Below are 16,461 nucleotides of genomic sequence, written 5' to 3' on the forward strand. Positions count from 1 at the left end.
AAGTGACTCTTTTTAATGAGCAATATTATTAAAAGAAATACTTATTCAATAAATAAATACTTATTTTTCAAATAATCACTCTCAAACTTGGGGTAAGAGTGTGATTCAACAATCACATGTGTCCGAAAATTGTTTTTGAACAGGTCCCAATTCCCAAAAGAAGTAGCCAATACTATGCCGGAACTGTCCTTACCTAAATCAGGGTTGACACCTTGCAGTTGCAGCCCTATCATCAACCCTAACTAAAGAAATTCTTAATTAATTATACCGAAAAAAAAAATCTTCTTTTTTTAATGTTTTTAATTAATTAGGGTTAATTTTAACCCTGACCCAACCCAAAGGGAGGTTTGTTTAAAATCCTAATTTTGGCCCCAGCTCAACCCAACTTTTGTCGGTTAGATTGGGGAGAGAAAAGAGAATTCTTTCCGACATAAAAGAATACAAGATCAGTAGAATCAACCTTAATCAAACTCAACAACATCAACAACAAGCCTTTTACTGATTATTTGGTATTAAATACATTATATTACATGACATGAGAATCAAAGATGGGGTAGAGCAGCATGCAGGTGAGGCCCAATTGCTACAGTTCTGCTGGTTTCATTCCACTCCTATTTCGACGTCTCCAAGTTACCATCTCAGCGATGTGATGGGATTCCAGTAAATAAAAACTCTACACACACTCCCGAAGCATGAGAATCTAATTGCATATTACGCTGTGTTTGATTGCAGTGCAATTTTATTTGTACTAATATATATTCATGGGAGTGCAAAAGAAAATTTTACTTTTTATTTTGGGTTTTACTTTATTCTACTTCATGTCTTAATTTATTTCATTTGTACTACAATCAAACAACATAAGTTAAAATTTAAAATAAAAATAAGTTAAAATTTATACTCAAATCATTTGCACTATCATAGTTATTCACTGCAAATTTATTTGCATTGCAACCAAACACAGTCTTATGAACATCTCTTCGTGAATCTTCATGAATAGAACTATTGCTGCCCGATCCAACTAGTTGGAATAGGATAACCAAATCTGTCCTGCTCCATCTATGAACAACATTATTGTGTTTACAAAAGTTTAGCAAAATCTAGAGTGCAGAAAGCGAGAAACTGTATCTTAGTCAAAACATATATTCATATTTTTCAATGTCACTAAATCAATGGGTCAGGTTGGGTGCTGATCAGCCTCAACCAGAACCCGATTAAAACTAACTCAAACCTCACTTGATTTACCACTTAACGCAATTGATCACTTATATCCTTGGCCAAGTTGGATTTTAATCTTATTAGAGATTAAATTTAATGGGATTTGATTGATCAATTACATGAAAAATACAATTATATACATGTCTTAAAAAATATTCTCTTACTAAAACCAATTTTAGAGATTAAATCCAGTGGGGTTTAATTGATCAATTACATGAAAAACACACTTGTATACATGTCTTAAAAAATAGTTTTTTTCTTTTATTAAAACCAGCTTTTAACCTGTCCCACATTGAAAAATTACAAGACTTGTTTTGAGTTTCTAAATAATAGCTTATTTACACTCTTTAGAAATAAATAAGAGAATATGGAGGCTTGCTATCGTGCAACGTGCATGCAATGAAGCGCTTTAGAAGTGCACTTTTCTCTAGTCTAGACATACAAGTCTGAGACATGAATTTATTAGGCAATTGATTCAAGAATTGGTAAGAACGATAAAAATTGAGTTAAACTTTTAATGAAATTCTGAAATATGTCAAATATTAGAACACAGTGGAATTTCACAACATAGAAGTGGAAGCACATGGCCATAACAGTGTTTAGCAAAATTTGAATCTCTTACAGATATTGGACATTTTTATGTAATCTTCGGTCTATTTTGAGAGTAATTGGTTTAAGGTCTTGTTACTAATATCTTTGACAAGGCTCTGAAATATCTATATTAATAAAAGGTTTAAGTTATAAAACACATTTTGTATGAATAACTGTCATAATAGTTTGGATCGAGACAGACCTATATAATTGATCAATCAAAATGGGGGATTGTTGGATTTTAATCTTATTAGAGATTAAATCCAATGAGGTTTGATTGATCAATTACATGAAAAACACACCTACACACATGCCTTGAAAAATAGTTTGTTGTCTTACTAAAATCAGTTTTTAACTTGTCCCACATTAGAAAATTACAAGACTTGTTTTGAGTTTTTAAATAGTAGCTTATTATTCTTTAGAAATAAAGATGAGAGTATAGAGACTTGCTACCGTGCAACGTGTGTGCATGTGTGCGATGCAATGAAGCACTTTAGAGACACACTTTGCTCTCACTTCGTGCACACCCCGCATAGCTCACGAATGGTGGTTTTGACTTTTGGTGTGAGGCTGACCGTTGATGTTTCAACGGCCACGATTCGATTAGGTGTAATCAAGAGACACTATTCAAAGTTAACAGTCATTAACTGTTAACTACCTTTTAGTATTGTGACTATTCAATTAGCCTTTTCTGAAGTAGCACATTCCCCTTCTCTATGACTTCAGAAATTATTTAAGGAGCATGACTCAAGCAATTGCACACACAAGTTTTTTAAATCATTCTTGTCTTTCTCAGTCCGATCTACTACTGTCTAACAGAATATTTCTTTGGAGATTCTTCAATTTTACTAGTTGCAGACTCGCTCAAGACTCTGTTGTATCCTGAGAATGGCAAGATCAATTAGACTTCCAACTCCATGGGATCCAAAGATTTCTATTGAGGTCGTTGTCTGTCAAAGACAACTTCCAACTCCATGGGGTCCAATTAAGCTGGTGTTAGCCCTCCTCCGGTATCATAAAAGAAGTGACAAATCCGATGGTATTCATTAAAATTCAAGGGGGTGCTTTGATTGCTTAATATGTCTTCTGGTATCATAGATTTTCCCGAAAGAAGTACTAACCAGTTTTAATAATACATCATTAAGAAATTTGGTGGAACAAATTTCTACAAGTCTATTTCCTAAGGCGTAAGCTTGAGTTGCTTCAACTAAGCTGCTTTGAAGAAGTCACTAAAAGAAGCTTCCATTGATGACCATGTAGATGGTTGAATAACAGTCGAATTGGTTTAATGAGTGTATCCATGCATATTACCAACCATGAATGAACGCACTAGTGTTCCATACACAGAGAGCCCACACAAGATGCATCTTCACTAGTGATTGGTAATTACATAGCCTAGTTCAGACATTAGCATTCGCAGAAGATCCCATGTTTTTAAACATGTTTCCAAAGCATATACACATCATTCCATCGTATCCAAGCATTTTTCAAATCAAACCATCAAGGTTTTAAAAATCAGACCAGCTACGGAACCGTTCTGGGGATTGGTTCCCGACCATCTGATTCAAATGGATAGCCCATTCTTTACTTAAAAAATAAAAATTAATAAAATAAAAAATGGTCAAACCATTATATGGATTAACATTTAACAGGTCAATAATTCAACCGCCCAAATTAGCAAATTATAGACCAAATCAACAATTTTTAATCAAAAGCTGATTTTAGTGTGAAACGGAACCAATTACCTGACTGCTTTCTGGATAAACCGGTTCAATTTTCAAAACCATGCATATCACAAGTTTACAACACAAATCTTAGAAATCACCTTTCTATTGCCTTCTGCGATCGAGGTACACAAAGATACTTGGCACATTTGTATAAATGCATGTCACGTATAAGAAAAAAAAAAGGTTGTATCGAAGGACCAATACTGCATGGATACACACATTAAAGTAAATACTGCTGTTTTGTTCTCAGTAACCAGTGCTCCTCGTCCACTGAAAAAACCAACTCGCACCTACCGTAATCAAAGCTGCAACTTCTAATAAACAAATCCCTGATAAGAGGCACTCTTTATGATCTTAAATATTCAGGTACCTCATGGAAACAAGAAAAGATGATGTATTTGATCACCTATTGTCTTAGAATAGATTGGTTTAATTAATAAACAAATTCCAGCTTTGTTCAATTTATATGTTCCATTTGCCAATTATTTTTTAGAAATGGACTATGTAATAACAGCTAGCGGATTCGTTTTGAATAATTTCCTCCAAGCGTTAATGAGATCAATACAGTTAAATCGGAAAAACCAGAAATTTGTCAGTGATCGGTTCTGTTTTTCATCAAAACCAGATTTTTACCAAAAAAGTATTGGTTTGATCAATAAATCATTGACCCAGGCAGTTGAACCATTCAAACCATTAAACGGTTTTAACCATTTTTTAATTTTTTAAATTTTGTCAGAACAGACTGAGATCCCTAACCGGTTTATTGTCCGGGTTGGTTTTAAAAACCTTGATAGAAACTTTAATCCACTTGTGGTAGCTCCATAATCCGTCCACCTCATTCATTAATGATCTTTTTTCATCTCTGTACGTTTTTCTTGCTTACCATGTGCCCATCCATACACCTATGCAAACTGAAAGCCCCATTGGCTTTCACTTACCTGGCAATTGATCAACCAGGTATGAATGTTATAGCATGAGTCTGAATCAGGTCCACGTCCAACAAAGCGTTATTACAAAGGCCCCATTGGCTTTCACTTACCTGGCAATTGAGTTTACCCAATCAAGTGTTTAAAAGTTGTCATTGTTCTTCTACATATTTACAAAAGGGGATTAACGTTTTTGATAGACAGATAAGCAACTTATAATGGCGTAAGAATGTGAGAAAGTTGGTCAATTATCTAAAACTCCACAACCCCCCCCCCCCCCCCCCCACCCCACCCCGTGAGATACCGAAAAAGGAACGAAGCCCAAGTGTCCCAACAAGGCATTGCAGCCGTACACTAGGAGCATCTCACCATGAAAGGCAATGGAGATGTTCCCAATGTGCGGCTGCAATAGCATATTGGGATGCTCGTTGGTAGGGCTTAGAACCCATTCACACTCCGCTTGTGCCTGTGCACATACAAACAGAATATTTCTAAAATTAGCAAAACCACAACACCCACTCAAATCAAGGGTTCGTCACATTTTGCTGCAGGTAAAGAGTGGCATTTTATTACTGGAAAAAAAAGAGTAACATTTTGTTCATTCAAGAAGTTGACGTCACCAGATACACCAAAGCATAGAGATGAAAACAAGAAAATAACTAGAGACATTGGTCAGCCATCATCTTATAGATGCCATGATGAATTCTCAGATCCAATCCGCTTATTGAACAAACCCTCGATCAGATTTGAAGAACGTGGCTCAGTTTATAGGCTCAGGAGGTACCACCTTGGAGATACTGCCCATTTTGCCTGATCAAGCTAACTCCATGGCTTTCTTTCACTACCCAACATCAAACATCTGAGATTCAAAGAACAGCGAGTCTTGCTCCTTGGCCATGATAAATGATGGGGGCATGCAATAAAACCAGATCTGGCTAATATATTCAAAGAACGAAAAAATTCAACTCAATCAAAACCAGTATCAGGAAACTGGACCAGAAGATGGCTAAGGGAAGCATCTTGGGACTCTTCACCTGAACAATGTGATTTCAAATTACAAGTAGAACACAAGCTTCATACACAACGGAGATCCCCATGGGGGGCTAGTAAATGATACAAGAAGAGAGACCTGTTGATGGGGCCTGAGCATATCATTGGTACATGAGATGGAAAAAAAAACAAGGGAAGGATATACAAAGTTCTATGAGTTTATCAAGGAAGGGGCCAATGGAATCACACTATCAGAATAATCTGTTCTCGGCCCAGCAAGGGAGTAGTAAGCAAGTATTTGAGCTGGATGGTCGATTATCTCCTCTCTTTGGCCATCATTAATAACAATCCTTCTTGCAGGAATCAATTCAATGTTCCTGAAAGGACGAGCCATGGCTAAGAGATCATTACCTGTTGCAGATGCTCCATACCCTTGCACCCATAAGTATCTCAAAGAAACTAATCGTAATGCAGCAAGAGCTAGTCCACGTTCACTGAAGCAGCAGTCCCTTACTTCTAGCTTCTGCAGGCTAGGGCACCCTGTAGAGAATGCTAGAAGCCCATCATCTGATTCTCCAACGCATCCCAGAAGCATCCACCTCACGTTTGGACTGTACTGCCCTATATAACCAAGACCCACATTAGTCAAGCCTCCGGGTCGCAAATAAAGAGCAAACCTCCTAAGCTTCTCACAACCCCTCAGCAGCACTTGGACCCCATTGTCAAGTGGCAAGTCTGTTATCCTTTCTTCTCGGTCAAGCAAGACTAACCGGAAATCACAGAGGTTTTTGCTATAAGTGCCAATAGCTTCCAATGCAGCATTGGTTATATCAGATACGTAGACAGCCAAGTATTCCAGCTCAATGCAGCCCTGTGCTAAAGCAGATAATCCTCTCTGTGAAACTAGGCCTTGTTCATCCTCCATTTCTTGGTCATCTGCACCCCGTTCAATTCTAAGCCTTTTTAATTTCTTACAACTCTGAGCAAGAACTTCAAGTCCTCTATCTCCAATAACATTCCTTGCCTGTTCATAATACAAAAAACAAAGCTAAGCTTCAAAAACTCAATACTCAAATCAAGGAAAACCACAATGACATAAGCAATGAAGGAAAATAGTTCTGAACTTATACCTCCAGAATTTCTAAATTGGGGCATCGTTGAATCAGTTGACAATGATCCTCAGTATCTAGCAATACATACAAGAGATCCAGCTTCTTGAGTAGAGAAGCAAATGGAAATACTATAGGCATCTCATTCTTCCCCATGTAGCTAAGGCCCACACTACGTAACCTTGGGGGCAATGTAACAACTGAGTACCTATCAGGTTGCTTATTGAAAGAACCACCGCCAAATTCCTCTAATGTGGTTGCAGCACGGAAGAAACCAACTAAGTCCAATATCTCGCAATCATTAATTTTAATAGAAACCAATGACCGGCAGGTTTTGGCTATCAGTTCAAGGTCTTGGGCATTAATTTTCATGAGCTCAGTCATATAGAAGTTCAACACCTCAAGAACTGTGTTGTTTAGAGCAAGGTCATGAAGCCATTCGCCATCTTTCTCAACTATTGAACTCTCTTCTAAAAACAAGATTCTTAGGCATCTGCGGAAGCATAAATAGATAAAGACAAAGGCAAAAATATAAAATGTAGAAATTCATGTCCAAGAAAAATTTAATCTTTTGCAAAATTACATAAACGAAAGCAGCCTTGTCCTAAGCTACTCATACACTTAAAATTTTAGCATAAATTCAGTTTCTAGCATGTTATCCATGCCATCTCTTTTGCTTTTAACTAGGCACCATATGCAAATTGATATATGTGAACTAATTCCTAATGCACCAATTAAGGATCCCAAATCCCCCTAAAGGAGTCTACATCAGATCATGCATACTACCAAACCAGTGTTATTTTACTGATGCAACATATGATCACATAACCAGGATCATGCATTTTTTCTACTTATGCTAAAACACGTTAGAAAATAAACCATAGAAATCATAATCTAAATTTTGCTCAAAAGAATTCATGGATGTATTTTATTAAAGCAATAATAGCATGTAGTTCACCTTTGCAACCCACCATGGAGAGTGGGGGCCATGAAAACCTTTTTTTTTTTGATAAATAGGGGCCGTGAAAACCATTGTCCTTTGACACATCTTCTCACAGCCATGCCATGTACATAAGGGTGTCAATTGGACTGGATTTGGTCCAATCCAATCCAGTCCAATGTGAGTCCATTATAAATGGACCAGGTCCAATCCAATCCAATGAATGTATTGGACCAATTTGAACCAGTCCAGTTCAATGTATGGACCGTCTAATCTGTTCAAATTCATTTTGATTTAGATTGGTTTCTACCCAAACCTGGTCCATTGACACATGTTCTTATCTTGTATCAATGGACCAGATATTGACTTAATCCAACCCAATCCAATATAAATTTGTTACGGACAGACCAGGTCCAATCTAATCTAATAAATATTTTGGACCGGATTGATCCAATCCAATATGCCTTGTTGGTCCGTCCAATCCATCCAAATTGATTTTAGACTGGACGGGGTCCAATCCAAAACTGGTCCATTAACACCCTTACATGTACAGCATTGCAAAGGACCTGAGGTACCTACAAGCATTTTTTTTCCCATATTGTAACAAGCAATAACAGTCACCCATTTAAAATTTACGGATGATATCATCCTTTTTTGGGAGGATAGAGATGAAGGATCTCCAAATAGTGTTCAACTCTTTGGAATGCATTTTTTTCCTGACTGGACTCTTTGGAATGTATTTCACATCTGAAAGCCAACCTTGGGAAGAGTTGTCTTAGAATAAATATGGATAGGGAACCGATCGAGACGTGCAGAATTCTTTGGATGCTCAGTGAAAGAATACAATCATAAATCATGTGGTTTTTAGAACTCAATGCTCAAAAGATTTTTACAAGTAATTGTATTGATGAGGACAGATTTGGCCCTCCATTGACATCATGACACATTGTAACAAGTGTTCTCTTCGCCGCGCCTTCAAGTGCCAATCACCATGCCTACAGCCGCCACTCCAGCGTCCAAATGTGTGCCATGGGTGGGCTATGCATGTACTTTTGTATGGGGGATTGCCAATGGCACTATTGTAATACTGTAGTATTCTTTTTCACATTTTTGATGTTTCTTATTCACTCCCCCAAAAGCTTAACGTACTCTTTGAGGGGAGGTAGGTAGTCGAGTGAGTTCATAAGCGTGTAACGGTTAAGCACGAGATCCCCTCGACACTGTATTGTGTGCTTGTGCTTGCCACGGATTATTGCAATACAAATAGCCTTTTGCTAATTCGCGTTCCATCTTGTTGCCTTTTTCTGTGTGTTTGCTTTGTTGCGTAGGCTTACTCGCCCCTTTCGAGTGCCACACGGGGCCCCAACAATTATCCCCGTGACAACATGGCATCTCAGAACAACTGGATGACATCCTAGCATCACCAGGCGATGACTTGCCCTAAAAATGATGGAGTCCCAGCTAACGACATCCCTGCCTCTGCCGCCAACCTGGCGACCTACCTCTACTGCCGACCTAGCAACCTGCCTTTGCCACCGACCTGGTGACCTGCCTCTACCACCGACCTGACGACCTCGTCTACAACTCAGGTACCCTGACGTGCATGGCTAGTAGCACCTCGCCCAGGGCTGACCTGTGGTACCTCGTCAGTACTGATCGAAGTGACCTCAACGTGAGTGACCTCCCTCAAAGGGCTTGTCGACCTGATTGAGGTCCAGGTGGCAACCTACGAGACGTGCTCGCCAACCAACTCTGCATGCATCTCGTCACTCCCGGGTCTCTCTGAAGTCGACTCTCACACCAAATGTTTCGAAGGAAACCGAGTAAGGCACAAAAATTGGCCTACATGCACGACTACCTCCGAGGACTTCAGACCAATTAGGCACGTCTTCCCGGGGATCTGGATGTGGTGCGCGATGCCCACACCAAACAATGCCTATATAAAGGCCTTACCTCCAACCTCATAAGGGATATGTGCAATTTAGTTCTCGCAGCTCTCCAGCTCTCTCATATTTAGCTATCTTAAAAATCTCTGATTCACTGACTTAAGCATCGGAGTGCCTTCCCCGGGTAAAGCAATCCAGGCACTCTGACACTGTTTCCTTGCAGGTCGCACCAGTAAACTATGCAGCTCGCCACCTTCAGCTAGGGACAGTTCAACTAGGCATCAGAGCCACCTTTAGCTAGGGACAGTTCAGCTAGGCGTCAGAGCCACCTTCATCTAGGGACAATTCAGCTAGGCATCAGAGCCACCTCCAGGTAGGGACAATTCAGCTAGGCATCCGAGCCACATTCCAGGTAGGGACTGTTTAGCTAGGCATCCGAGCCACATTCTAGCTAGGGATTGTTCAACTAAGCATCCGAGCCACATTCCAGGTAGGGATTGTTTAGCTAGCCATCCGAGTTTCGGATTGTTTCGGCAGCCGGGAGCTGCCGAAACATACATTGTTTTTTTCTTCATATTCGATCCATTTCCATGCATACTCTAATGTTGATTGGGCAGAATGTCCAAATACACATCAGTCTACAACAGGGTGGTGTGTTTTCCTTGATGATTCCCTCATCTCATCAAAGTGTAAGAAGCAAACTAATGTGTCCAAATCCTCTAATGAAGTTGAATATAGGGCCATGTCTACAGCTTGTAGTGAAATCATTTGGTTTAAAAACCTTCTTCAGGAACTTCACTTTCCTCTCATTGATTCCATCCCAATTTCTCATGAGCACACCAATCATATTCAGGTTGATTGTCATTTTATTCGTGATCAATTTGTAACAACAGTAATCACCCCTCCACACATTTCATTTGAGCTTCAACTTGTTGAGATCTTCACTAAAGCTAATGGCGTGTGAACCATAAGTCCCCTGTGGGCAAGCTGACGTTGTCCCCACATCATTTTGAGGGGGAGTGCAAATAGGGTTGTATTTAGGGGTGGTCACGAGCTATTCGAGCTTGGCTCGTGAAAAGCTCGATTCAGCTTGGTCTAAACCAAGCTTCAAGCTGAGCTCAAGCCCAATATATAGGCTTGTTTGCTAATCGAGCCGAGCTTAAGCCAAATAAAGCTCGGCCGTGAGGCTCATAAGCCTAATCGAACTTTTACATGCATACATGTATATATGTATACATACATACATACATATATATTATAGATATAAAAAACAAGAAATATAAAAATATTGTAAAATGTTTGTCTCACAGCCGAGCTCAAACCTACGAGCTTTTGACTCGAATCCACCCCTAGTTGTATTTTATTCTTGTATTGTATTAATGGGTCTCTATGTATTTCAATAGAATGTATATAGGCTATCTTGTAATCTACCCACATAACAAGGGGCATTTATGTAATTATGCATACCTTTTGCCCTATTCAATAAAACATTCTCGTTCGATACACCCTAAGCTCTTCTTCTTCTTCTTTAGTACTTGCATAAAACCCTAGAAGGGTAACAATTAGCTGAACTATGAATCCAAGTAATTGAAACCCTGAGCTCCCTTTCTAGTTTTGTCACTTCTAAGTGTGTTCATATGCTACCATGATCTATGATAATTATGTTGGAGCCATCTGATAATTACCACTAAATCCCCCCCACCACTATATTCCAATAACTGGAATCCCTTTCTAGTTTCTACCACTATATTTTGATACCTTTGTCATTCCTCAAACTTTGACTTAACTGGATTGCCCATGAAAAAGCCGTCGAGGTTTAGCTTTATATTGTTCAATGGTGGGGAAACACTGATTATGTATTAGCATACTTATAGACAATGAGGATACTACACCATTAAATGCTGAATTAATAGTAAATAAAAAGTTGGGGCATTCTGGATCCCCTTCATAACATGTAGTAGTCTGGCAGGGGATCCAAAATGTCCTAACAATGAAAAGGATACCAAACCACTCAAAATGGAAGGCCTCTTCACACATTTATAAATAAAATGCAGTCTCCTATAGGCTTTTGCTTAGGTTTGATCAGTTATCAGTCAGCTCCGATAGCAGCAAAAAACTCCTTAAGTTCTTCCTTTTAAAAAATGGTTTTTTAGGGAAGTAGCCATAACAAAATGCCAGAGAATTATTGATAAAAAAAAACAAAAAAACAAAATGCCAGAGAATTAGAAAAGCATTAAGAGCAGTCTAGAAACCTAACATGCCTAGGCATTAGAAAACCATCCATGATCTCTGAAGCCATGACCCCCAAATGCTACATCTCCAACTACCTCCATAGCTATTAAGGCACCTCATTTTTTTTATCAATAACAACACTTTTATTAAAAGAGATTAGTAAGATAAACCAGAAAGGAGGGGTAAAATGTCTTAACCCTCCCTTTCAAACCCGAGAAAACATATTACAGAATAGCCCAAAACAAATTATATCTTCCCACCCCTTGTTTAGCCAAGGAATCAGCCATGGAGTTGGTACTCCTCTTAGCCCATTGAAACCTTATGGTCATCTTCTGAGTTAGTTGCTTGATTCTCTTTCTTTCATCACATGTTGGCCTCTTCCATCTGCAACCATCTAACAATCAGTTGGGAGTCACCTTCCACCAGCAACTTGCTAATATTCAACTGCTTAGCCCTTTTGACTCCTTCTACAACTGTTAGGATTTTAGCTCTCAGAGAATCCCCCCAGCCTATAGGTCCTGAGAACATAGCAATAATTTGCCTTTCTTCGTTCCTAAAAATACTACCTATGCCTAAAGGGCTTGGATTTCCTTCACTACTACCATCAAAGTTCAATTTGATGAAACCCAAGTCTGGTGGAGTCCAAACAGGTCTGATATCACTAGACATAAGAGCTGACCGAGCCACTTCTTCCCAGTTTCTAATGATGTCTCCTACTGAATAAGCTTCAAAAAGCTTCAAAGACTTGACCCAATGATCCACCCTGACATATACAAGTTCTATAAGGGCTTCCTTGCTTTTCTCTTTTTCATGAAATAATCTTTGATTTCTTTCTTCCCAGACCGTCCAACAAACAGCAGCTCTAGCGCATCTCCACAAAATTTTACCTCTCTTCTTTAGACCCCTCACTGGAAGCTTTGCACACTTGAAGGGGAGGGCCACCTGCAACCAAATAAAGAAAAGAACCAACACCAAATATCTGAAACAAAAGGGCAAGAGACAAGTAAGTGATAGCAGCTTTCACCATTCTTCTTGCATAAGATGCACCAGTGTGGGAATAAACACCAATTAGGCCTTTTCTTTTGAAGTAGGTCACAAGTGTTACACTTTTCTAGGATTGCTTTCCAGCAAAAAGCACCTACCCTAGGAGGGATGGGGCTATCCCAAACTTCTCGAACTAGAAAATGAGGCCCAGGTACCGGACTAGACTGTGTCAATGCTTTGAAGGAGCAGGAGAAGATACCCAAGGGAACAAGAGACCACACCCTGGTGTCTACAATGGAAGGTTCGAGGACTACCTCATCCAAGATTTTAAGCAGATTCAAAATGGGTTCCAACTCAGAATCTCTGAGAGCCCTTCTGAGACCCAAGTTCCAACCAGTAGCGGAATTAGACAAGTTAGCAAAATATTGCTATTGGTTCATTTTTAAACCTAGACAGAGCAAACAAAGAGAGAAATTGATCTTTCAAGGGAAAATCCCCCACCCAAGTGTGTTCCCAAAAAAGTACAAACAAACCAGAACCAAGATCGTACCTGATAAATGGAAGAAAAGACTTCAGGACAGTATGAATTGACTTCCAAGGGGAGGCTTTTGAAGCCCTAGATGATAGCCCTGGATCCCAGCCCTCTGCCTCTTGCCCATGAATACTTAGGACTATTTTAGCCACAAATTTTCTTTTTCTTTGGACCATCTCCATAACCATTTCCCTAAAAGAGCTTCATTCTTCTTCCGCAGATTTCCCGGCCCCAGTCCCCCTTCACTTTTAGGTCTTGTAACTAGATCCCACCTAACTCTATGGTCCTTTCTCTCCTCCCCAGGTTCCCATAAAAAGTCCCTCATTAATTTTTCCAACTCCCTACAAACTCCTTCTAGGATTTTGAACACCGACAAGAAATATACTGGAAAGTTTGCCAAAGTTGAAGTTGAAAAACAGTTCACTCGATGTATGGAACTATTTGAGATTAAATGCAAAACAGCAAAATAGCAAACAAGAGAGGAAGAGAAGAGAGAGAGCTGCTTCAATGAGTGTTAGAGAGTGAGAGGTTCGAACATTACCTCACTCTAACACTCTAAATATTTTATTAAGGTATTAATCTTTGATAAATTACAGAGAGGCCCTTGAGTGGGCAGAAAAATACAAAAAACAGAGCATTACAGAGTATGGGCCCAAAATAAGGCCCATAACAAAGAGAAACATAAAATAACATGAAATGACAATCTATGGGGCATTCGGCCCATCTCCTCTACACTCCCCCTTAAGCCGAGCATAGATGTTAATCATGCCCAGCTTGCCAGTGTCATGATGAAGCCTTGCCTTGGAAATGCCCTTGGTGAGAAAATCTGCCAATTCTCGAATAAAGTGTTGATCAACTTCAATATGTTTGGTTCGATCATGTTGTACCAGGTTGTGAGCAATGTTGATGGCAGCCTGATTATCATAATACAACATCATGGGTTTGTCATGATCAATCCCAAGTTCTTCCATTAAGGACCTTAGCCACAATAATTCCGAGACTCCATGTGCCATGGCTCTATACTCTGCTTCTGCGAGGACCGGGCCACAACAGACTGTTTCTTGCTCCTCCAAGAGACAATATTACCAACCACCAGACTGCAATACCCTGAAGTAGATCTTCTATCATCAATATTTTCAGCCCAATCAACATCAGTATAGGCTTCAAGTTTCAGATGACCATGCTTGGTAAATAGAATTCCTTTTCCTGGAGAGCCTTTCAAATAGCACAAAATCCGTTCTGCTGCTGCCATATGAGTATCTCTAGGAGCATGCATGAACTGGCTAATGCAACTGACAGCATACGCAATATCTGGCCTAGTCATGCACAGGTATAGAAGCTTCCCAAGAAGTCTCTGAAAGACCCCTTTGTCTTCCAACAAAGTTCCATCCGAAGCTGAAAGTTTGTGACTCATATCAATGGGAGTTACAGCTGGTCTTGCACCCAGTTTTCCAGTTTCAGACAACAAATCAATGACATATTTCCTTTGGGAAATAAGAATCCCATCCTTGGATCTAGCAACTTCTATGCCAAGGAAGTATCTCAACTCCCCCAGATCCTTAATCTCAAATTCTATACGGAGAAAAGACTTAAGGGCCAGAATGCCTGAGGCATCATCACCAATCACTATAATGTCATCAACATACACAATGAGATACACTGCTAGAGATCCACTTTTATTCACAAACAGAGTATGATATGACTGTGTCTGAACATAGCAGAATTTAATAAGTGCAGCTCTAAATCTCTCAAACCAGGCTCTAGGAGATTGTTTGAGACCATAAAGTGATTTCTTCAATTTACATACCTTTCCTTGCATATCTTTCCCATACATCCCTAAGGGAAAACACATGTAGACCTCCTCATGTAAGTCACCATTCAGAAATGCATTCTTTACATCTAACTGATAGAGAGGCCAATCAAAGTGAACTGCTAGAGATAAAAGAACCCTCACAGATGTCATCTTGGCAACAGGGGCAAAAGTCTCCAGGTAGTCAATCCCATATGTCTGTGTAGCCTTTTGCAACAAGTCTGGCCTTGTACCTCTCAATAGTTCCATCAGCCTTGTATTTAATGGTAAAAACCCACTTGCACCCAACTGAATCATTCCCTTCATGCAAATCCACCACCTCCCAAGTACCATTTGCATGTAGAGCATCCATTTCAGTCTCCATGGCATCTCTCCATTCTGGAATCCCAAGGGCTTCTGAGATAGAACTAGGAATGGGGCTAGAAGCAACAGAAGGGAGATAGGCAAAGTATGAAGGAGAAAGCAGGTCATAAGAAAGGTGTTTGGAAATGCAGTGTGCAGTACACTTCCGCTTCCCTTAACAGCAATGGGGACATCAAGGCCTGGGAAGGATGATTCCAAAGGAGCTGAAGTAGTTCCTGTTATCTCATCTGTGATTGGGAATGTATGAGCCTCATCTGTTGTAAGGGAAACTACTTGTTCATTCCTGGATCTCTGCCTTTGATACACTTTGGGATTATGGGTAGGACGAGGAGGTAAAGAAATACGGGAACTAAGACAAGAGGTATGAAGTGATTGATCATCTTTTGATTCATTTGGTGAGGATACAGGTTTGTCAAGAGACTCAACTGGGACAGGAAGAGGAAGAGCAAAAACTTGTGACAGACTCTCCCCCTATGGACAATGTCCTTCTTGAGAGGAACCATAAAAAAGGAGAAAGTTCATCAAAAGTAACATCCATAGAGACATGTCGGGTGCCAGTCTTTGGATCAAAACAACAATAACCCTTTTGTGTGGGGAAGTAACCAAGGAATATGCATTTGTGGGCTTTCGGTTCAAACTTATGTCTCTGCACACTTGGAATGTGAACATAGCAAGTACAACCAAACACACGAAGAGGAATTGGGAAGAGATCCTTGTCTGGATGAAAAAGACAGAAGGGGGATTTAAACCCTAAAACCCTAAATGGCATACGACTTATGAGATAGGTAGCAATAAGTACATCACCCCAATATCTTGTGGGAACATGTGAGGCAAACAAAAGGCTCCTTGCAACTTCAACAATATGTCTATTTTTTCTCTCAGCAACTCCGTTTTGTTCAGGGGTTCTAACACAGGAGCTTTAATGAATAACCCCCATGTCAAAGAGATACAAGGATAAACTCTTCTCAAAATACTCTTTTGCAGTGTCAGATATGAAAACCTTAATTTTGGTATCAAATTGAGTTAAAACAAGCTCATGAAATTGCCTCACAAGTCTTGACACTTCATCCCGAGATTTCATTAAGTATATCCAAGTAAATATAGAAAAGTCATCAATAAACAGGATAAAATATCTGTAACCCCCCATAAAGGATAA

At 39.5% G+C, this 16,461-nt stretch overlaps 1 protein-coding gene across 1 annotated transcript in view; it reads right to left on the bottom strand.

Moving 5' to 3' along the window:
• Positions 1 to 4,999: 4,999 nt before the first annotated feature.
• LOC148870764 (coronatine-insensitive protein 1-like) overlaps positions 5,000 to 16,461 on the bottom strand; it is a 30,816-nt gene continuing 19,354 nt past the window's right edge. The window contains exons 2-3 of the mRNA XM_088971037.1: positions 6,580 to 7,051; positions 5,000 to 6,473 (exon numbers count right to left, since the gene is read on the bottom strand). Coding sequence (XP_088827163.1) covers positions 5,661 to 6,473; positions 6,580 to 7,051 — 1,285 coding nt within the window. The 3' untranslated portion in view covers positions 5,000 to 5,660. The remainder of the gene's footprint in view (positions 6,474 to 6,579; positions 7,052 to 16,461) is intronic.

The sequence above is a fragment of the Nelumbo lutea genome, chromosome 2, assembly GCF_056320005.1.
Source record: "Nelumbo lutea isolate HS-2025 chromosome 2, American lotus-T2T, whole genome shotgun sequence".
NCBI classification, from domain to species: domain Eukaryota; kingdom Viridiplantae; phylum Streptophyta; class Magnoliopsida; order Proteales; family Nelumbonaceae; genus Nelumbo; species Nelumbo lutea.